This window comes from Bos indicus, chromosome 7 (assembly GCF_029378745.1).
Source record: "Bos indicus isolate NIAB-ARS_2022 breed Sahiwal x Tharparkar chromosome 7, NIAB-ARS_B.indTharparkar_mat_pri_1.0, whole genome shotgun sequence".
Taxonomy (NCBI): domain Eukaryota; kingdom Metazoa; phylum Chordata; class Mammalia; order Artiodactyla; family Bovidae; genus Bos; species Bos indicus.
Genome location: NC_091766.1, coordinates 62,194,386 through 62,218,047, shown reverse-complemented (window position 1 = coordinate 62,218,047; position 23,662 = coordinate 62,194,386). Strand labels below are relative to the sequence as shown.

The 23,662-nt window shown below is 46.2% G+C and overlaps 1 protein-coding gene across 1 annotated transcript; it reads right to left on the bottom strand.

The window, feature by feature from the left end:
* Positions 1-842: 842 nt before the first annotated feature.
* On the bottom strand, positions 843-14,590 carry GM2A (ganglioside GM2 activator). Its single transcript, XM_019965270.2, has 4 exons — positions 14,361-14,590; positions 8,771-8,923; positions 2,755-2,937; positions 843-2,426 (listed from the first exon to the last, which is right to left on the bottom strand). Exons 1-4 carry the CDS (start codon positions 14,448-14,450, stop codon positions 2,271-2,273), a joined length of 582 nt encoding a protein of 193 aa, XP_019820829.2. The 5' UTR covers positions 14,451-14,590; the 3' UTR covers positions 843-2,270.
* Between the last annotated feature and the right edge of the window lie 9,072 nt (positions 14,591-23,662).

Here is a 23,662-nt window from a genome sequence, read left to right as displayed (position 1 = left end):
CTAACCTGGTGTCACCGGTTATATTGATTTTCCGCGTAAACCAAGCTACTCAGCCTCTTTTCTCCACTGAATTTTCCTACTGAGCTATCCTCATTCTATTACTCTTTATATCTCTAATTACCATTTGAATAGGTCGCCAATGCCGTCTCCCCTTCGAATACCCTGGATCAGCCGGGGCTGGTCCTCGGCAAAGCACATTATTTCTTATGCAGTCAACTTTATCAGTGTTTATCTTCTCTGGACATTTCACCCATGTTTCTTTTTTGTATGGTTTCATGTTTAATACTTAGACCCTGGACTCATTTGAAGTTTATTCTTTCCTATGGCATTAAGTATGGATCCAATTTCAACTTTTTTCCAAATGGCTTTCCATTTGGCCCAGCACCATTTGTTAAAAAGTTCACTTTGCTCTGGGATTTGAGATTCTCACCATTCGCCACCTCTCAACAAGACTTGGAGGAGCATCTGAGCCGAAAGCACAGCATACACAAAGACTAACCAAACTACTGAACGTCCTTCCCTGCAAAGATGGGAACTAAAATACGTCTGTGAGAATAATGCCCAAAGAGCCAGGAGAGGAAATAAAGGCTGGAGAGGCCATACTGTGAGGGAGAAGGTCAAAAACAAACAAACACACACAGAAGCTGGATGGTGCTGGGACAGAATGAAGCAGAGATGCTAAGCAGCACACAAGCCAGAAACAGAAGAGTCAGTCCCTGGCATTGCTTCAGCTCTTGTCCGGCTGCTATAAACTCTTCCAGCAGGAACAACCCAGCAAACGAGCTCTGGAAACCCTGAGATGTGATCAGTGGAAAAAATATGCAGCCACAAGAAAGGAGGAATTCTCAGAAAGTCAAAAAGATTTATTACCCTTCCAGGCTTCGCGTGAGCCCCAAACCTGAGGCTGGTCACAGGAGGACAGGATGATGAATAAACCCAGGCACCTGATAAAAATCCACCTCTCATCATGGATCCCTGCTCCACAGAATGGCTGCTGGTGGGGCCACCTCTTCAGCTGCCTCCCTCACCCTGACAGCACTCTGGGCCAGGGCAGGAGGCCCTGAGCTTTTAGCTCTGCGGCCACCTCACTCCCCCAGCATCAGAGGAGCCTACGGGGTCAGGCACTATGGATTCGGCCCCACAGAAGGAGAAACAGTGCTGGAGTTGTCCCAAGGTTAAAAGGACAAGGCATGCGTGTTCTTACATCCAAGGCCACGAACTGGCCTCCCATGAGCCAGATTTCCCTACTGACAACTCTGTTTGGCCCCTTCTGCCTGTGCAGTGTTTAAAAAAAAAAAAAAATTCACTCTCAATATTTAAAAATGGATTTCATATAAAAGTCTGGATTTCTGGCCTCTTGAGGGGAAAAATGTTGAGAATATTTCATAATGCTGGGCCCACAATCTCCTATGGAACTCACTGGCAATAGCTGGACAGCAACTGCCCCTACAGACTGCAAGTACCCATTCTAATTCAGCCCAGATTTCACATCCCTGATTAGAGCCCCAGCTCGAGATGGGGCAGCAGCTGCCTTAGATCAGTGCTGTTGTACAAAGGCAAGATACGCCTGGAAACAACATGCTTCTTGTGGCCCTCATCACTCACGGATGCCCCGTGCTTTGCCCTGAAAGCACCTGAATTTGCAGACTACCTTAAATACACATTCTCCATTGTTCTCCCACATGCCCTGCCTCTCCAGGATACGCTACGCCCCACTGTTAACTGGGCAAGTCTAGAAAAAGAACACTAAATGATCGAAGTTAATAGAGGAATAGATTTAGATCAACTCCTTCAGACCCTTCCTTGTAAGAGGGAGTGGGAGTAAATGAAAACTGTTAGTACTTTCACTCTGCTTTTAGGTCAGTGACACACATAAAAAAATCAATGAGAAAAATCATAAAGGTACTTCAGGAGACCAAGATTGGGTCATTCTGAAAGTGGGGGTCATAAAACATGTTAGCCTCCTTAGAAAATGAGTTAAGATTTTAGAGAGAAAGCCATGGAGGTGAGGCTGCAAGTGCAACAGCCACCCCAGTAGGTGTCCTGGGCTGTCAAAAACCACCAGGCTCATCCTCCCTTAGGTCAGGGCTGCTGGCCCACAGTTATAACCTCTGTAAGTGGCATAAGATGACTTTCAGCAGGGGAACATCATCATTGTAGAAAAGGGCTTGAGAAAGGACAGAGAGTAGAATCTGGCCTTGGCCAACGTAAGACAGAGGAAGAGGATGCCTTCCTCACACCCTCTTCATTCTGCAGTGGCAGGTGCCACCTTATTTGCCTTTAAGGGAGGCGGAGATATTGACACAAGCCAGCCGCTTCGCACTGTTGCTCAGGATGGTCTGCAGGCGGTAGTTCCCCGTGCTGAGCCAGCTGGGCAACTCCAGGTCGGGCAGCATGAAGTCGGACTTGGGCAGTGAGTAGGCGCCCTGTGGGAAAGCCAGTGTCAGTGGGAGCCTACAGACGGGACTCTCTCCTGGAGTGACCTCTAAGTTTGCAGCTTCGAACTGCCCCTCTTCCCACTCTCCTAAGAGTCATGTAGAGCATGGAATGTAATAGCAGAAGGGCACTGGAGGTCAGATCAAGCATCAAGTTTCCCATTTTACAGATGGCTAAACCGAGGCCCCCAAAAGGTAAGTGATTCAAGATAGATCGGGTCATTTACACCCACAGATGTCCAGGTCTGCAAGAGAATGTCTCCCAATGTCACATCTCTACCCCAGTCACAGGGAAATGCTCTCCCCTCCCTGTACTTACTTCTTTGAAGGGACAGTGACAGGGAAGCCCATAGGTGTGCAGTGGTTCCGGGCAGGGTTCCTCAATGGGAATTAACATTTCAAGTATATTACAGAAGTTGTCATAGGTACAGCTACCAATGTTGTCCACACATGGGATTTTGACCCAGAAGCCGGCTATGTGCTTCTCCACAGTTAATTCCACCTGGTGAGAGAGTTGCAGAAAAAGTACAATTCCAAGGCAGATGAACCAGTTCCTCTGCCTCTTTCAAAGGTCAGCAGTTTCTTTTAACACAGCGTTTTTAATTGGATGGGACCTTGGCAATACTCTGATCCAGAAATGACAATATTGTGGTACATGCCCCAATATTAGCCTTTCCTGTGCCCACAGCAGACCATTAATAATCAAATGTGACTTTGTTTCCCCCTGCACTGAACACCCTGTCTTAGCATTCTTTAGGTATTTACTATCCATTGGTTGAAGGTGAAATGCACTTGTCATGTAACTGCTAATTGGCTAACTATGGCATTGCTTCTAGACTTCCCTTCCGAGCCCAGTCTTGGCTTCAGAACCTTTTCCTTCCTAGGACCTCAGGCAGCTACCACCAGCTGACTAGAGTTGCTTACCAAGATGAAACCTATTTGTTATTCCTGGATCCTATTTCCTCCATGCAGCCATAAAAGACAGAACTGAAAACAATAAGAATTTACAGGGAGATCACTTTGGGGGTTGGTATGAGGAAGATCTTAACAATCTTAGTGAGGTCACAAGGGATGGAACTTCTTCAGGAAGAGATGGGGTCCTAGACCCAGTTGAGGAAGCTGGAGGACTTCCTGCACCCAGAGAGAAGCTGGGTGAGGAGACCTCTGAGTGCTACACACCTCCACACAGCCATGATTCTGCTCCCCTTCTGGAGGCTGGGGCTAACCAGTTGTGCCTGGCATGGGCTAAGCATTCACGAAGTATTAGCTGCCTAAGAACCAAATGAGTTGTCCCTTAGGGACCATATTCTCGCATCCCTCCGGGGTATCAGAGCAAACTGTTGGCAAAGGGCAGAAGTCTGATTCTCTGTGGGTGTTATGGTAAGAAATCACTTGCAGTTGTAACATCACAGCATTCCATGAATCCCAGCCTCCAGGCTCACTTGATCTAGTATTTCCATTTCAAAGAGGCAAGTCCTAGACAGGCATTTATTCCCCTTGAGCCTGCAGGGCTCAGGCTGGCTCTGCAGGCTCTGGATTCAGCATTCTAACTACCCACACGTCAGGGCCCAGGTCCAGGACAGAGCAGTCCACGCACCGTGTATCCTGAGTGGACAGACTCAAATGTGCCTCCTCCCACTCTGCTGCCCCACATATTACCCCCACCCCCAGTCACACATAGCCCCCTCTCAGCCCAACTCTCTCCTCTCCACCAAGCCTGCTTCAGTGAACCCTTTGCCTAGAAGAGCCGAGGGCTTGAAAGTGAATGCTACTTCAGCCACTTCCTAGTATGGTGTGTGCTTAGTCGCTCAGTTGTGTCTGACTCTATGCGACCCTATGGACTGTAGTCCACCAGGCTCCTTGGTCCATGGGATTCTCGGTCCATGGGATTCTCTGTCCATGGGATTCTCCAGGCAAGAATACTGGGGTGGGTTGCCATGCCCTCCTCCAGGGGATCTTCCCAACCCAGGGATCGAACCCAGGTCTTCCGTATTGCAGGTGGATTCTTTCCCATCTGAGCCACCAGGGAAGCCCTAGTATGGTACCCTTGGAGAATTTCTTCTGTCTCCATTCCCTCATCTCCAAAATGAGATCTTTATAGAGTGTCAGACTCTCGCAGGGTCCCACTGAGTGACACAAGGCCTGTCAAATAGCTAGCACACTGCCTGAAATCTAAAAATTCTTCCTATGGGACTTCTCTCCTCTTAGCCAGTACCACTCTTGGTTTTGCCAACATCCCAATGAAAATGGTTAAGCCAGTTCTGCCCTGAACAAGAACACCCAGATAAGGGGACCACCAGAGACCAAGTCCTGCCTGGGCTGCTCCTACAGGAGTGGAAGCCTGTGGGCTGCATCTACCAGGTGCTAGGTGTCCCCCAGCCAGGACAAGATAGCACAGGAGGTACTTGGTAGGGGCGCCTGGAACTTAAGCAATAGCCCAAGCCTGCTACTGCTACTGGGGGATTACAAACCATGACTGACTTTCCAGTCTTGCTCTCAGTCCACCTGCTCATATGGCTCAGAAGAAAATGCAAGGAGAGTTCCCTGATGGTCCAGTGGTTAGGACTTGGTGCTTTCCAGCCATGCACCAGGTTCAGTCCCTGCTTGGGGAAGTAAGATCTTGCAAGACACCCAGCGTAGCCAAAAAAAAAAGAGCAAGCAAGGCTGAGTAACAAGGGAACCATCAATCCCTCTAGTCCAGGACTTCCTTAGCACCTCCACAGCTCAACCTAAATAAACCCCTGTATCACAGGACCTGGCAACACAGGACAGACAGAGCCACTGGCAGGTAATGGAATCAGGATCTCCGTACCCACCAGGGTGCTTAGGCAAGTCCCTTCCCCTCTCAGGCCTCTGCTCCTCCATTTTGACCATGGAATATTTGGATGTCATAATCTTGAAGAGACCTACCAGATATGACATCCTAAGAGTACAGTATCTTGCAAGTTGAAAACAATGACTTTTCTCTTGGTCTCTTCTAGCTCAGGGATAGTAGTTGTAGGTAGAGATGCACTGACTTGAAGGGGGGCCATTTGATGAGACTAGGGAGAGGCACTTATACCTCAAACACAGGGCTCGGGCAGAGGCACTGTGGGTACAGTACTTGAGAGAGAGAAGAAAGCTAACCCATCAGGCCTAAACACCATGTGTCTAAAAGCCTGAAATAAGTACATGCCAAACATGGTGGCAATTTACCACTCCTGAGGATGGGGAAACCAAGGTCTCGGACACTTGAACTTGAGAGCTCAAAGAAGGGAGTTCTAAATTATGCCAAACCCTATGGAACACATCAAAAGAAAAGGCATTCCTGGACAGACTCCAGTCTTGCCCATGGCTCACAGAACCTGGGGCATCCAACTTCTAAAAATTGCAGTCAGTTCAGTCGCTTAGTTGTGTCCGACTCTTTGCGACCCCATGGACTGCAGCGCGCTGGGTTTCCCTGTCCATCACCAACTCCTGGAGCTTACTCAAACTCATGTCCATCAAGTCGGTGATGCCATCCAACAATCTCATCCTCTGCCGTCCCCTTCTCCTCCTGCCTTCAATCTTTCCCAGCATCAGGGTCTTTTCTAGTGAGTCAGTTCTTCGCATCAGGTGGCCAAAGTATTGGAGTTTCAACTTCAACATCAGTCCTTTCAAAGAATATTCAGGATTGATTTCTTGAGGATGGACTGGTTGGATCTCTTTGCAGTCCAAGGGACTCTCAAGAGTCTTCTCCAACACCAAAGTTCAAAAGCATCAATTCTTTGGCGCTCAGCTTTCTTCACAGTCCAACTCTCACATCCATACATGACCACTGGACTGCTCTATTACAGTCAGCAAAAACAAGACCAGGAGCTGACTGTGGTTCAGACCATGAACTCCTTATTACAAAAGTCAGACTTAAATTGAAGAACATAGAGAAAATCACTAGGCCCATCAAATCCCTTATGATTATACAGTGGAAGTGACAAATAGATTCAAGGGATTAGACTTAACAGTGCCTGAAGAACTATGGATGGAGGTTAGTAACATTGTACAGGAGGCAGTAATCAAAACCATCCTCAAAAAAAGGAAATGAAAAAGGCAAAATGGTTGTCTGAGGAGGCCTTACATGTAGTTCAGAAAAAAAGAGAAGTGAAAGGCAAAGGAGAAAGGAAATATATATCCATCTGATTGCAGAGTTCCAAAGAATAGCAAAGAGAGATAAGAAAGCCTCCTCAGTGATCAATGCAAAGAAATAGGAAAACAATAGAATGGGAAAGACTAGAGATCTCTTCAAGAAAATCAGAGATACCAAGGGACCATTTCATGCAAAGATGGGCTCAATAAACGACAGAAATGGAATGGACCTGACAAAACCAGAAGATATTCAGAAGAGGTGGCAAGAATACAAAGAAGAACTATACAAAAAAGATTTTATTGACCCAGATAACCACGATGGCACAGGACTGGAAAAAGTCAGTTTTCATTCCAGTCCCAAAGAAAGGCGATGCCAAAGAATGTTCAAACTACCGCACAATTGCATTCATCTCGCACTCTAGCAAAGTAATACTCAAAATTCTCCAAGCCAGGCTTCAACAGTACATGAAGTATGAACTTCCAGATGTTCAAGCTGGATTTAGAAAAGCCAGAGGAACCAGAGATCAAATTGCCAACACACGTCAGATCTTCAAAAAAGCAAGAGAGTTTCAGAAAAACATCTATTTCTGCTTTATTGACTATGCCAAAGCCTTTGACTGTGTGGATCACAATAAACTGTGGAAAATTCTTAATGAGATGGGAATACCAGACCACCTGACCTGCCTCTTGAGAAATCTGTAGGCAGGTCAGGAAGCAACAGGTAGAACTGGACATGGAACAACTGACTGGTTCCAAATAGGAAAAGGAGTATGTCAAGGCTGTATATTGTCACCCTGCTTATTTAACTTATATGCAGAGTACATCATGAGAAACGCTGGGCTGGAAGAAGCACAAGCTGGAATGAAGATTGCTGGGAGAAATATCAATAACCTCAGATATGCAGATGACACCACCCTTATGGCAGAAAGTGAAGAAGAACTAAAGAGCCTCTTGATGAAAGTGAAAGAGGACAGTGAAAAAGTTGGCTTAAAGCTCAACATTCAGAAAACTAAGATTATGGCATCTGGTCCCATTACTTCATGGCAAATAGACAGAGAAACAGTGGAAACAGTGGCAGACTTTATTTTGGGGGGCTCCAAAATCACTGCAGATGGTTGATTGCAGCCATGAAATTAAAAGACGCTTACTCCTTGAAAGAAAAGTTATGACCAACCTAGAAAGCATATTAAAAAGCAGAGACATTACTTTGCCAACAAAGGTCCGTCTAGTCAAGTCTATGGTTTTTCCAGTAATCATGTATGGATGTGAGAGTTGGACTATAAAGAAAGCTGAAAGGCAAAGAATTGATGCTTTTGAACTGTGGTGTTGGAGAAGATTCTTGAGAGTCCCTTGGACTGCAAAGAGATCCAACCAGTCCATCCTAAAGGAAATCAGTCCTAAATACTCATTGGAAGGACTGATGCTGAAACTGAAGCTCTAATACTTTGGCCACCTGATGTGAAGTACTGATTCACTGGAAAAGACCCTGATGCTGGGAAAGATTGAAGACAGGAGGAGAAGAGGACAACAGTGGATGAGATGGTAGGATGGCATCACTGACTCAATGGACAGGAGTTTGAGTAAACTCTGGGAGTTGGTGATGGACAGGGAGACCTGTCCACGTGCTGTCCAGGTGCTGCAGTCCATGGAGTTGCACAGAGTCAGACACGACTGAACGACTAAACTGAACTGACTGAATGTGTACTGAGCTGGTCATGCGTGTCAGGCCATGTGCAAAGCACTCTCCATGTTACTAATTCAATAATAGCTCAGAAACATATGAGGTAGGGGCTGTGATTAACCAAGTCAAAGGGCAGTTTCAGGGACACAGATTCCAAATCAGAAAACTTTTTAAAGAGCCCAGTGGAACTGGTGCCAGAATAGATCTGCACCAGAACAGGCTGAAGGCGTATAAGCATATGGTATAAAGGTAGCAATGAGGAAAGGACTATGATATATATAATTGCCATGGATACACAGAAAGCCTTTGTTGTTTTGTATGAAAACAAATATCCACCCCCAAAACAGGCAGCAGGCAGGAATGAACTGGTTACTCTGAAACAAAAATACAAAGGCAAACTTATGAAATGACATTTAAACAAATCTATGTTGTTTTTGCTGCTCTGGGATTCCAGGATTCCAAAAATATTAAGTTTCCTGAGTGTACATGCCTCAGGGCCCTGCCCTTGGCCCACAGCACCTTCCTTCCAGTGCCTCCCTGACCCTGGGCTCACCTTCAGAGGATCACTGAGGATAGCACTGGTCTTGGCCTCAGCAGTGATGGTCAAGTTCCCCGGAATGGCAATGGGGTCAGGTTCCACAGTCAGGCTGTTGATCACCGCGGGGTCCTTCCCTGCATCGCAGTTATTCCAGGAAAAGCTACCCAGCTGGGAGAGCCAAGGACATATAGCAGCAAGGAAAGAAAAGAGTTGACAAAAGGTTAGAAGAATTAACAGAGCGGTTACTGACCGTGTGCCTATGGATGAGGTGCCTGCTGGCTCTGAGCTTCATCTGCAACTCCACATCTGTAAACCTGGGATAACTCTGGTCCTACCCATTTTGTAGGCAGGACTCAACTAAAAGACTTAAAAGACCGTCTCCCAAGTGTGTGCCATGAACTATAGAGGACAGTATCACAGACCCTGAACTTCAGAATAGGTGACTAGCCATATCCACCTTCTGTGATCCCTCACCTCCCTGTTCCACCCACCTCTCCTCTGCTAGTCTTGGCATCTTCTCAGAGGGAAGTTTTTGGAGGATTCACCTTTACAGCCCATGCCCAGAACCTGATTCACGTCACACCTCGGGCCCAGTCCAGGACCAGGAACAATAAGGAACACAAAACAATGGGGAACATAACAGCATGGAACACTGCACCCTCAAGGAGGGACAGTTAAGTCAGGAAGGGACTAGGACACACATGAAAAGATCCCCAGGGGGCCACTTGTTAATGAACAATCCCCAGTGAACAAACTTCCCAACCCTAACCAGTGCATTTTTACTCTCATCCCACTGCTCATGCCCTGCCTGGTCCCACACCCCAAGTCATCCCCCTCCCCTCTGCTGAGCCATATCCTCTTCCTCCTCCTCCACATCTCCCAAGAGGTCTCCTGATTCCTGACTCCACCATCATGTCTAACTACAAATGACCACTGACTCCCCACTCCCACGGAACCTTGTCTGTGACCACACTCCCCACACCCTGCAGGCTCTGCCCACCCACTCACACTTTTCCCAGCCCCCTGAAGGCCATCTACGAGAGACTTTCAGTATTCCCCCAGGCACATCCCATCTGAAGGCCATCTACAAGAGACTTTCAGTATTCCCCCAGGCACATCCCATCTTAGAAGGAAAACCTGCCAATCCCCACATCCCCAAGTCAACCTCCATCATCAACACAGCCACAGGTAGGTGGACCAGAAGACAATACCTAACACAGACTAGGCTGACAGAGTCTCTCTGCCTCCAATTTGGGAAGTGAGACAGAGGCAAATTCACTCAGAGGATTTTGGGCTTTGAGCGGTCATGGGTCATAAACTTTAAGATGGAACCAGAACACAGACTCGTGACCAAGTCAAAGGGTCAAGAACTAAGGGCTCTGCTGGTCTGTAGAAAAGAGAACAGATAGAGTCACCCCTTCCCCTGCCCCCTATCTAAATAGGCAGTGCAGCAGAGTAGCCAAGAGCATGTTTTTAGAGTGAGACATGGGGTATATCAAGGCTTTCGTCAGTAGACATGGCTTGAAACCCTAGCTTGACCACCATATCATGTGATTCTGTAGGCCAGTTTCCCCTTTGGAGCTGCAGTTTCCTCATCTTTTAAGCGGAGTCATTTCTGCTTTCCTCTCAGACCTGTGACAGTGCCGCGAGGGTGACAGCATGTAACACATAAAGCTCATAACCCAATGCCAGACACAAAGCATGAGCTGGCTCCCTAAATGATAGCCATTAGACACCCCAGCCCCTGCTTCCTGCCATTAGTTCCATGCGATTCCTTGTATACCTGAAATAAACTTCCCTTTACCTGAGCTTCTTGGAATGGGCTTCAGTTCCTTGGAATGAAGCATCAGACCATGACTAAGAAAGGCCTGATTCATCCCTGTGTTCCCCACAGCCCCTTGGGTTAGGTACCAACAAATGTTTCCTTCAGTGTTCAATCCACAGGTATTTATGGAGCAATGATCACAGGCCTGGGGCCAAGTGCTATTCATAGAGGTAAACAATTGGAGATGTGCCTGCCCTGCAGTGAGGAGCTTACAGTCTAATGTAAATAAATATTACCCACTATGATCTCTGGGTACCATAAATGAAACAAACAGAGGGTCATGTTAAGAGTAACAAAGGACTTACTTAAATAGGGTCCTGAGAAGAGATAATCCTGCAAGATGAGGAGCCAGCCATGTATGTACTGAAAGAAGGTTCAGGCAGAGGGAACATGAGCAAAGGAACATGCACCCTGCATTGGGAAGACACTCAACTGCTCTGGGCCCTACAAGGCCAGTGGGCTAGATAGAATGGACGAGGCGCCTAGTTAAGGGTAGAGTGGTAGCAGGGTCGTTTAATAAATGCAAGACCTCGTAGGTCATCATCAGGAGGCTGGATCTCCTATAAATGTAATGGAATGCCATTGCAGGAGAGTGCCCTGCTCTGGCTTATGGTTGAGAATGGATTGCAGAGGGTCCTGTTTGGTAAGGGGAGACCAATTAGGAGGCCAATATCAAATGAAAGAGTGCCTGGGACTAAGAGTTGGCCTGGAGGGTGGGTAGCCGGACTGGCCATTTCCTAGAGCCGCTTTCACAGATGCCAAGGCAGCCTGACTCACCGTGAGGATTGATTCCACGTTGAAGTGTCTAAAGTGTCTTGCTTCTCCTTCGCCCAGTCCCTGGAGAGACTTAACAAACTGATTTCTCAATGACTGACTAGAGGCTTCTGTCATAATAAATTCTGCAGCCAAGTCCAGGCTCATCAGGAAAAGGAGGTATGATGTCTTAGCAGTGCCCACTAAGGACAGACCTGGCACCAGATATCTGTCATCCCAGCCCAGGCTAACATATGGGAAGAAGCAGCATATGGAAGAGGGCAAAGGTACAGCTGTGGATGCAGAAATATGGATGCAAGTCACAGACCTGGATTAAAACCACACTAGCTGAGAACAGGGGTCAGGTGACCCTTCTTGAGGCTCTATTTTTTCATCTAGTAAGTGGGCATAATTACATCTTCTCACAGGGCTACTACGGTGAGACATTTGTAAACAGAAAGAATACAAATTCTCAAGGTCCCAACTCCTCAACACTGTCACAGCCGTGAAAACACACGACTGAGAAACTGTCACAGACCAGAGGAGGCTGGAGCGACAGGACAGCATGCAACGTGGTGCCCCAGACTGGATCCCAGAACCGGAAGAGGACATCAGTGGGAAAACTGGTAAAATCCAAATGGAAGTCTGAAAGTTGAGCTAGTGTGAACGTACCTCTGTTGGTTTCTCGTCTTGACAAATGTACCATGGTAATGCTTGTGTGAAAGTGAAGTCGCGCAGTCGTGTCTGACTCTTTTCGACCCCATGGACTGTAGCCTACCAGGCTTCTCCGTCCATAGGGTTTTCCAGGCAAAAATACTGGAGTGGGTTGCCATTTCCTTCTCCAGGGGATCTTCCCGACCCAGGGATTGAACCCAGGTCTCCTGCACTGTAGGCAGACTCTTTACCGTCTGAGCCACCAGGGAATTCCAATGGATGTGTACGTGCGTGCTAAATCGCTTCAGTTGTGTCCGACTCTGCGACCCCATGGACTGTAGCCTGCCGGGCTCCTCTGTCCATGGGATTCTCCAGGCAAGAATACTGGAGTGGGTTGCCGTGCCCTCCTCCAGAGGACCTTCCTGACCCAGGGATCAAACCTGAGTCTCCTGCATTGACAGGTGGTTTCTTTACCACTGAGCCACTGGGGAAGCCCCATGGTGGTAAAAAGATGCTAACAGGGTAAACCAAGTGAGGGGTATGTGGGAATTCTATACTTTCTTTGCAACTTTTCTGTATGTCTATAATTATTCCCCTAAAGTAAGCTTATCAAGGGAAAAAAAGCACATGGTTCAACACACAGCACATAGTGTGTGCACAGTAAATGATATCAACAGTATCAGAGTGTCTATTAAGCACCTATTGTATGCCCAATCTGGGGCAAGACATTCTCCCCTGTTATCTAAGGCTCACCACAGCCTAGGGCCATGAGACCCACTTAATGCTAGAAGAGGAACTGGAACTCAGTCTAGTTTCCTCATGCTCACTGCTCACTGTCACCTCAAGCCTTCCTGTGGCCCAGGGTCTCAGGGTCAGGGTTCCAAATCACATGAGCCCGGAGAAAACCCAGACAATAGAAGATAAGTATGGAAAGAAGTACCCATTACTGTGGAATCTCAGATGAGCACCATTCTCCCTGGGGCTGAGTAAGGTGGGTTAACTCCCTGATGTCTCATGGCCTCTCCAAAACTGCCAACCTAAGACACTCTGGTCTGGGATGGCATCCACACCCAAGATATGCAGGAGAGCAGGAACACAGGGAAAGTTCCAGCCTTAGCTAGATTCCACCCCATAGTAGTCAGATCTGGAGCCCAGAGAAACATTCGCAACCTACACTCAGGGACTAACTGTGAATTCTCTGGGACAATAAAGCCAAGAGCTCTTTGCTCCTCCATTCAATTGGCAAAATAGACTCTTTGCCCTTAGGGAGGGTGAGACTGAGCATACTGGCTTCTATCACTTCCTAAGTTTAAGATTTAAGAGCTTTTCCATCCAGGGAAGCATTTCCCTTCATCCACAACCACTGATAAAGGCAGGCTGGTGTTATCAAGCCCATTTTACAGATGAGGAGACCAAGGCTTAAGGAGCCCAAACGCCACGCCCATGGATTAGAGACAGAGGAGGGATCAGAAGCCAAGTCTCCTAGTCCTATTCCTCTTTCCCCTATACCTCCCTATTCCTGGCTCTGACAAACATTTGCAAGCTGGTTGGCGGGAGGGTACCTAGGGTAGGACTCTCTCTTTGCTGCCAAAGATATCAAGTATCTGACCCTTAGCTGTGCAGCAGAGGCCATGGAATTAGGCTTCTCTACTCAGAATGACAGAACTTCCCTTTCCCAAGGATCTGCAAGTGTCTGACCCCTAGCTGTGCAGCAGAGGCCAGGGAATTAGGCTTCTCTACTCAGAATGACAGAACTTCCCTTTCCCAAGGATCTGGAGCACAGTGACTGAGATGACAAGGGGGAAATTTGTAGGTTGGACCCTCTCCATGACTCACACCCAGGAGTGGGGCCGCAGCTTTGTTGCCAGAGGAGCAAGTCTGGACCTTCTGGCCTGAAGAGCCTCTCAGAACCAGCCACCCACCAGAACAGGCAGCGCCTCAGAGAAGTACAGAGGGGAGCAGTTGGGTGCCAGACCTTCTCACGGGGTAAAAGAGGGGACAAGTAAATGGGGCTAAGTCTCTGGGCCTGGGAGTAGAGAACTGGTCTTGCAATTCTACAAAACTTCACTCAGACATTTGGAAAGAGGACAGGAGAGTACAGGAGAGAGTGAGATTAATCCTTCCAAAACAATTTGGAGCAGAGCAAGGCCTTACAGCCCGCCTTCTGTCCAGATAGGGAAACCAAAATCCAAATGAAACGCGCTGAGAGAAAAGAACCCACTCAGAGTCCCACGATTAGTGACTTTGGGAAGTTCTACTGCAAAAAAGTAATTCTAGAGACCGGAGAGGCTACCTCCTTATCCCACCCTAAGCCGCACAGCCCGAGCTCGGCAGGGATGCTAGCAGCAGCCTCCTAAAGGAGAGAGCACTCACCCGGTTCTGGAGAATGCGTGCAGGAAGCGCTGGGCCGGCAAGAAGCAAGCCCAGGGAGACCAGGAAGGGAGCCTGCAACTGGGGGCTCATCGTAAAGGGTGGGTCCTCGCCTGGTTAACTGCAGTTTCGTGGAGGCGACGACTCTGTTAAATACCTGCCCGTGTTTGTTATGCAAAGCTGTGCATTGCTATGCAAAGCTGTGCATTGCTATGCAAAGCTGAATGAGGCCACTTCCCACTGTGCCCCGCCCCCTCCGGATCTGCGATTTCGGGGCCGGGGATTGGACAGAGCTCTCCCGGCCCCACCCCCTAGAGGTTCCTCGTTTAGACCCTCGCTTCACGCGTGGGCGTCAGGCCTCGCCTTCGGAGGATGAAGGCGGTGCCTGAAGAAGAAAGGGAAGGGGCGGGGGCGGGGCGGGGGCGGGGCGGGGGCGGGGAATGAGTGCGCGACCGGGGAGGGAACTCGAGGGAGGGACGAAACTTGACTGGGATGGGCCAGAGTGCGAGGGAGGGGCGGGGTTTTTGCTTCTGAACTCACCGCTGTTACCGTCACTCACTGCTGGAAGCACCATCATATTTTCACATCCAAGTCTTTCTTGACAAAAATGTCTTGTTCCCTGTCTATACTACGCTTCCCCATAGCCGCGTTACAAATCACTGTCTTTTTAATAATTATTATAATGATAACTAACAATTTATTAAGTGCTTTAATGCATGCCAAGCACTGTAAAATAGGGACTCTATTTTTTTGCTCCATTTTACCACTGAAGAAACATACACGATATGGTAAGTTAGCTTTGCCAAGCTCACATGACTAAGAACTGATAGAGCAAGGATTCTGCTTATATATGTCTCATCAGCCAAGATTTCCTTAAGCTAGTACACTTTGTAGTTCAGGTTCGATATTTTTAAAAAGCAGTGGGTATACTATTCCTGCCAAATTACTACTAGATTGTAAACCCCACAGGGGGTAAAACCGTGGCTTATGGTCACCAGTAATGTGTACCCAGTGCCTGACACATAATAGGCAATCAATCTTTATTGAATAAATGAACGCATGAATAGAATTTAAAACAACCTAATCATCTTTTGGAGAAGGAAATGGCAACCCACTCCAGTGTTCTTGCCTGGAGAATCCCAGGGATGGGGGAGCCTGGTGGGCTGCTGTCTGTGGGGTCACACAGAGTCGGACATGACTGAAGTGACTTAGCAGCAGCAGCAGCAATCATCTTTTAAAAGAAATATTTTATTTTGGAATTAATTTATGTTACAGAAAAGTTGCCAAAATAACCACAAAACTCTCTCCTAGTTTTCCCTATTGTTAACATTAAGATATAAGGGTATTTTTTATAAAAACTAAGAACTCGCATTGATGTATTAACTAAGCTCCAGATTTCACCTAATCTTTTAATATGTTTTTGTGATTGCACATCTTCCTCCCATTCTGATAACCCCTTCCCTCTCTCATCTAGCACAACCTCTTCATTATACATAAGTGCAATTTCAGGCCCCCTGAGTGAGAGGCCTTGTCTAATGTCACATGCATGTATTCTAAGCCACTTCAGTTGCGTCCGACTTTTTGCGACCCTGTGGACTGTATGTAGCCCGCCAGGCTCCTCTGTCCCTGGGATTTTCCAGGCAAGAATACTGGAGTGTGTTGCCATGCCAAGGTATGGTATGTCATGCCATGCCATGCCTCCTTCAGGGGATCTTCCCAACCCAAGGATCAAACCCGAGTCTCCTGCAATTCCTGCATTGCAGGCAGATTCTTAACCACTGGGCCACTGGGGAAGCTCCCAATGTCACATAGCAGGAACAAAACTAGAACACACTTCTCCTGAAGCTGTTCTCAAAGAGGTATAAGACGTGTCCTTGGGACTGTGCTCCTTGGTGGACGTGTAGGTGGTGGATGACCTGGAGCCTCACTGGGAAGCCACAAGGGGGCTGTACAACTCTCTTCCAGCAGCGTTCCTGCTTCCTCTTTGCACCTGTCAAGGCCCCACTACCCTATTATCCACTTGTATGGTCAGGCCCCATACGATGGCTCCTCTCTTGCTTCTGTATATCCCCTGCCCGATCTGGCCCTGCCTCACCCTTATATTATCTGCATGATTATCTCCCCTTCCTAAAGTGAAAATTATTTCATTTTAAAAGTTTTAAATTTTATTTTGGAGTAAAGTTGATTAGCAATATTATGATAGCTTCAGGAGTAAAGCAGAGTAATTCAGTTTTACATATATTGTATCCGCTCCTTTTCAAATTTTTTTCCCATTTAGATTATAACAGAGTATTAAGCAGAGTTCCCCTGTACTGTACAGTAGGTCCTTGTTGATTATCCATTTTAAATATAGCAATGTGTACATGTAAGTTCCAAACTATCCACACCAGTCCCTGTAACAATAAGTTCTTTCTCTAAGTCATGAGTCTGTTTCTGTTTGGTAAATATGTTCATTTGTATCATTTTTTTTTTAGATTTTGCATATAATGGATATCATGAGATATTTCTCTTTTTCTGTCTGACTTACTTCACTCAGTATGACAATCTCTAGGTTCATTTATGTTGCCTCAAATGGTTGTTTTTTAATAGCTAAGTAATATTCCCTTATATATATATATATATATGTATATAAGGTGAAAGTTTAATCAACAGTTACCTGCATGATCAGCTGGTATGCATGTTCATGCTCAGTTGTGTCCGACTCTTTGCAACCCCATGGACTGAAGCCCACCAGGCTTCTCTGTCCATGGGATTTTCCAGGCAAGGATACTGGAGTGGATTCAAACCCATGTCTCCTTCCTCTCCTGCATTGGCAGGCGGATTCTTTACCAATGAGCCACCTAGGAAGCCTGTGTGATCAAGATAATAATGTTTTTAGCCCTCTAACCAGAACAACTCCAGCATGTTCAATCATTCATGGGAAACAGTGACTGCCTGCAAGGACTGTGTACCAAAAGAGCTGTGGGAGAAGTGAGTTACAAGTCCCCCTGGCATCCAAGGAGCCCTTTTGATGTCATGCCCACTGCAACTAGTAACCTCCTCCTCCCCTGTGTAGTGGAGATTGCAGCTGTGTCATGCCTTCTGCCATTGGTACTCTGTGGGGGATCGTTCCAGGTCCTTTGCCTCTGATTTGTAAGATTCCCTGTCCAATAGTTGATGTCTGTGTCTCTGACTCCTTCGGGGTTCCTTCTTCAGTATCAGAGCTAGGTGATGGCAAAGATTGCAGGACTGCAGAGTGCAGCCCTACACCATTTCCTTCCAGCTCCTAAAGACTCCATTCCCTCAGCCTCAGGCACACTCCTTCACGCAAGATGTCAATCAGTTCTGTTCAGTCAGTCAGTCATGTCTGACTCTTTGCGACCCCATGGACTGCAGCACGCCAGACCTCCCTGTTCATCACCAACTCCCGGAGCTTGCTCAAACTCATGTCCATCGAGTCAGGATGCCATCCAACCATCTCATCCTCTGTCATCTCCTTCTTCTCCCACCTTCAATCTTTCCCAGCATCAGGGTCTTTTCCAATGAGTCAGTTCTTCACATCGGGTGGCCAAAGTACTGGAGTTTCAGCTTCAGCATCAGTCCTTCCAATGAATATTCAGGACTGATTTCCTTTAGGATTAACTGGTTTGATCTCCTTGCAATTCAAGGGACTCTCAAGAGTCTTCTCCACCACCACAGTTCAAAAGCATCAAATCTTTGGCGCTTAGCTTTCTTTATAGACCAACTCCTACATCCACACATGATTACTGGAAAAACCATAGCTTTGACTAGACAGACCTCTTTTGGCAAAGTAATGTCTCTGCTTTTTAATATGCTGTCTAGTTTGGTCATAGCTTTTCTTCCACGGTGCAAATGTCTTTTAATTTCATGGCGGCAGTCACCATCTGCAGTGATTTTGAAGCCCAAGGAAATAAAGTCTGTCACTGTTTCCATTGCTTCCCCATCTATTTGCCATGAAGTGATGGGACCAGATGCCATGATCTTAACTTTTTGAATGTTGAGTTTTAAGCCAGCTTTTTCACTCTTCTCTTTCACTTTGTTCAAGAGACTCTTTAGTTCCTCTTCGATTTCTGCCATAAGGGTTGTGTCACCTGCATATCTGAAGGTATTGATATTTCTCCCGGCAATCTTGATTCCAGCTTGTGCTTCATCCAGCTCAGCATTTCACATGATGTACTCCACATATAAGTTAAATAAGTGGGTGATGATATACAGCTTTGACTTACTCCTTTCCCAATTTGGAACGAGTCTGTTATTTCATTTCCTGTTCTAACTGTTGCTTCTTGACCTGCATACAGATTTCTCAGGAGGCAGGTAAGATGGTCTGGTATTTCCATCTCTTTAAGAATTTTCCACAGTTTGTTAGGTGTCAATGGGGTCTTGGGCCATTAAAGGCCAAATCTCCTGGCCACCTAGGAGAACCTCTCAATGAACAAACAGGCACATTCCTTGGGGATTAGAGTAACTGACATCTCCACCTGAAGGGCTTTGGATGCAATTGTGGAAGGCTAGAGACAGTGACTGGAAACAAAGCAAAACTTGCTTCCTGAAGAACGACTCCAAGGTGTTTACTTAAAAGAAAATGTGCACAGTGTGAGCGTTTCAAGTGAAGCTTTACTGGGGGCAAAATGAGGACTGCAGCCCATGCTACAGAACCTAGGACAGCTCTGAGAAACTGCTCCAAAGAAGCAGCAGGGAAGGTCAGTATATATGAGATTTTGGTGAAGAGGGAATACATGCAGTCATGCGCATATCTTTCCAGAAGATTTCTGCTAGTCTCCTGAAGCTTTTTTTGCTAGTCATAAGGAACAGTCGTCGCCGTGAAGGATTTTAGTGCTTTTCTAGATGTGAGGAGATACAAGAAGAGGAGTGTGAAAAAGCTGGCTTAAAACTCAGTGTTGAAAAAAACAAAGACTGTGGCATTTGGTCCCATCATGTCATGGCTAATAGAAGGGGAAAAAGTGGAAGCAGTGACAGATTTTCTCCTCTTGGGCTCTAAAATCACGGCAGATGGTGACTGCAGCCATGAAATTAGAAGACATTTGCTTCTTGGAAAGAAAGCTATGACAAACCTAGACAGTGTATTAAAAAGCAAAGGTCTGTCTAGTCAAAGCTATTATTGTCTTTCCAGTAGTCATGTATGGATGTGAGAGTTGGACCATAAAGAAAGCAGAGAGCCGAAGAATTGATGCTTTGTAACTGTGCTGCTGTAGAAGACTCTTGAGAGTTCCTTGGATAGCAAGGAGATCAAACCAGTTAAACTAAAGGAAATCAACCCTGAATATTCATTGGAAGGACTGATGTTGAAGCTGAAGCTCCAGTACTTTGACTACCTGATGCAAAGAGCTGACTCATTAGAAAAGACTCTGATGCTGGGAAAGATTGAAGGCAGAAGAAGAGGGCGACAGAGGATGTGATGATTGGATGGCATCACCGATTCAATGGACTTGAATTTGGGCACACTCCAGGAGATAGTGAGGGGCAGAGAGGCCTGGCATACTGCAGTCCATTGGGGTCACAAAGAGTCAGACACGACTTAGTGACTGAACAGCAACAAAGAACTGGGCTCATAAAATCAGCTTCTGAAAATATTTAACTCTCTGACGACCTGTCCTCCCAGTCTCTCCCTCCCCTCACCACCCCACCTCATTCCTGATCTCCATTCTAAACTCCTTTCAGAGTGTGTTGAAGGTCAGAGGCATATGATTTAATTCTTGTTGAGGTAGATGGCCAGTACCAATTTATAGTTGATAAAGGTATGTATGACCTTGCTGTGCACATACCCTGCGGAGCTAGGACTCTGTTTCCTTATTGAACTGTTGTTTTTCTTTGTTTTTCCTTTGTTGTTGCATTCCCTCTCTTTCCTGATTAGTAACTGATTAAATCTGCCCTTTGGAACTCAGGGAAGGTCTAGAACACTAACAACGTTTCGCTATAGACAAGAAATGGTAAACATGGAAAGGTTTTTATATCTAGGAGGGTCCTGCTCATTTTCAGATTTAGCGAGGAATGCTGCTGCTGCTGCTGCTAAGTCGAGGCAGTCATGTCCGACTCTGTGCGACCCCATAGACGGCAGCCCACCAGGCTCCCCCGTCCCTGGGATTCTCCAGGCAAGAACACTGGAGTGGGTTGCCATTTCCTTCTCCAATGCATGAAAGTGAAAAGTGAAAATGAAGTCACTCAGTCGTGTCCGACTCTTCGAGATCCCATGGACTGCAGCCCACCAGGCTCCTCCACCCATGGGATTCTCCAGGCAAAAGTACTGGAGTGGGTTGCCATTGCGTTCTCCGAGTGAGGAATGCTTACCTCCTCAAATTCATAGTAGTGTGAAGAGGTCACAGACAGCAACACAAGCCTCAAGCATCATTTGTCTATGTTGTGTTTCTTAGAATTTTTGCTTTTTTTTTTTTAACTGAAGTATAGTTGGTTTTGGAGAAGGCAATGGCACCCTACTCCACTACTCTTGCCTGGAAAATCCCATGGATGGAGGAGCCTGGTAGGCTACAGTCCATGAGGTCGCTTCCTTCAGGAGGAAACGGACAGAGCTGGACTCCATCTTGGGCCAGGCTGCAAACATTAGGCTACACGCATGGTCACTCTCCCAATGGACTCTGAACTTTGTGCCAGGTGTCTATAGAAATGGCATAACAATGGAAAACCAGACCCCCAGGACAAAATAGCCTCAGGACTTGTACTTGGACTCTCCATTGCCTAAAAGAATATGCTAATTATCTCTGTAACAGAACAAAGTGGTAAATTCCATTATGTTTATCGGGATATGACCACAGGCCTATTGATAAATATCCACTGCTTATCTGGTCTTGAGACACATGAATCATGGGTTAACTTTGATCGTATCTCTCTTTTACCTTGTCCAGACTAGTTTCAAGGAATTTGGGGAGGTGGATTTGAGCAAGTACACTTAGGGTATATAAAGTTTTCACAAAAACTGGTCAGGGTCCTTGGCTAAGAGGAGACTCTGCCTTGGGCCTACCAGTGTGCACTCCACTCTCTGCATTGTCCTTTTGAGTGAGTTTGTTTCCCGGAACGCGTGGCTACAACAGTTGTATTAGTTTCTGGTGTGTAGCAAAGTGATTCAGATGCACACTCACACATATGTGTGTATACATATACATGTTTGTATTATTTTCCATTCTTTTCTTTTATCATTTATTACAAGATACTGAATAGAGTTCCCTGTGCTATATACACAGTAGGACCTTGTTATTTACCTATTTTAGGTATAGTAATGTGTATACTTGGTTGCCAGTGTATAATAAAAGCCAGTGGTTTCTCATTAAATTATGTATTTCCAGCTTTCCTGAAAGACTCAGAATTTGAAAACACTCCTGTGCATTCCCACAGGGTAATAGTCCACTGAAACGGAGTTGTCCTTGATGGGGTTCTGCAGTCCCCACAGCCCCTACAGGCCATGTGACTCACTTTTGTTACCACCCGGTTATGACAGGGACAGAGTGAAGGGACAAAGTAGGTGATTAAATAGTTATTTGCACTAGGGGATTTTAAGTAGAAAAAATATGGGAGACCCCTGGAAGTTAATGATTACTCAAGAAAGCAGATTTGCTTAACCACAAAACCAAGCAGGCTTGCTTAGCAACAAAGCCATACAGTAGATGCATGATACATGCCCCCAAACAACAAATCAGTGGTGACATGAGACCCATATACCTCCTGGTGAACTCAGCAAGTTAATGATCCCTAGGACATGCTCTCTGCACAGATAAAATAACAATAATTTGTGGACCTAGCTTGACATGTAGGGACAAAAAAACTCTCCCGCCCAATCTGGAGGAGGATCTGATGATGGAAATGTGATATCTACTCAAGAAAAACAAAATTCTTCTCCCCTCCCCACCTTTCCTTTGATTATAAAACTGTAGCCCAATAAGCTTTTGGGGCATGGCACCCCCACAACCACGCACTTGAAAGCCTCCCAGCGGTCCTATTCTAATGAGTCACTTCTTATTTATCATTGCGCCTCTCGATGGGCCTCTTTTCTGCTCTAGGACATAAAGGAGCTCTTGGAGCTCTTTGGAGCCCCTGAAATGACACCCTAATGGTTTCAGTCTCTGTGAGTTTCAACCCCAAATTTAGCCTGGACCTCTGGTTTGAAACCAGTTAGAACTGGACATGGAACAACTGACTGGTTCCACATCAGGAAAGGAATATGTCAGGCTGTATATTGTCATCCTGCTTGTTTAACTTATATGCAGAATATATCATGAGAAATGCTGGACTGGATGAAGCACAAGCTGGACTCAAGATTGGTGGGAGAAATATCAATAACCTCAGATATGCAGATGACAGCACCCTTATGGCAGAAAGTGAAGAAGAACTCAAGAGCCTCTTGATGAAAGTGAAAGAGGAGAGTAAAAAGTTGGCTTAAAGCTCAACATTCAGAAAACTAAGATCATGGCATCCGGTCCCATCACTTCATGGCAAATAGATGGGAAAACAGTGAAAACAGTGTCAGACTTTATTTTCTTGGGCTCCAAATTCACTGCGGATGGTTGACTACAGCCATGAAATTAAAAGATTCTTGCTCCTTGGAAGAAAAGTTATGACCAACCTAGAAAGCATATTAAAAAGAAGAGACATTACTTTGCCAACAAAGGTCCATCTAGTCAAAGCTGTGGTTTTTCCAGTAGTCATGTATGGATGTGAGAGTCAGACTATAAAGAAACTGAGCACTGAAGAATTGATGCTTTTGAACTGTGGTGTTGGAGAAGACTCTTGAGAGTCCCTTGGACTGCAAGGAGATCCAACCAGTCTATCCTGAAGGAAATCAGTTCTGAATATTCATTGGAAGGACTGATGCTGAAGCCAAAACTGCAATACTTTGGCCACCTGATGCTGGGAAAGATTGAAGGTGGGAGGAGAAGGGGACGACAGAGGATAAGACGGTTGGATGGCATCACCGACTCAATGGACATGAGTTTGAGTAAACTCCTGGAGTTGGTGATGGACAGGGAGACCTGGCGTGCTGCAGTCCACGGGGTCTCAAAGAGTCAGACACGACTGAGCGACTGAACTGAGCTGAACTGGTTTTAAATCTTGACTATTCTTATTATTAAATTCTTTTCAAACTTTTTAAAAGGTAAAATCATAACTCTCATACAGATGTGAAATGAGCTTGCTGTAGTGATTTATTTTTAACTCCTTAAATGTACGAACCTGTGAGATGTTATAGCCAGTGTAAAGGAGAGTCCAAAGAACAAACGTAAGTATGGATCACGAATTGAGATAAAAGTACATATGGAGGCAAAATTAGTCTCTTCCACAGT

Excerpts from the sequence above, each read along its gene's own strand:
- GM2A (XM_019965270.2), bottom strand. The coding sequence starts at position 14,450 with ATGAGCCCCCAGTTGCAGGCTCCCTTCCTGGTCTCCCTGGGCTTGCTT. Across the intron at positions 2,938-8,770 it reads TCCTCAGTGATCCTCTGAAG|GTGGAATTAACTGTGGAGAA; the intron begins GTGAGCCCAGGG and ends CTCTCTCACCAG. Across the intron at positions 2,427-2,754 it reads GTCACTGTCCCTTCAAAGAA|GGCGCCTACTCACTGCCCAA; the intron begins GTAAGTACAGGG and ends GCTTTCCCACAG.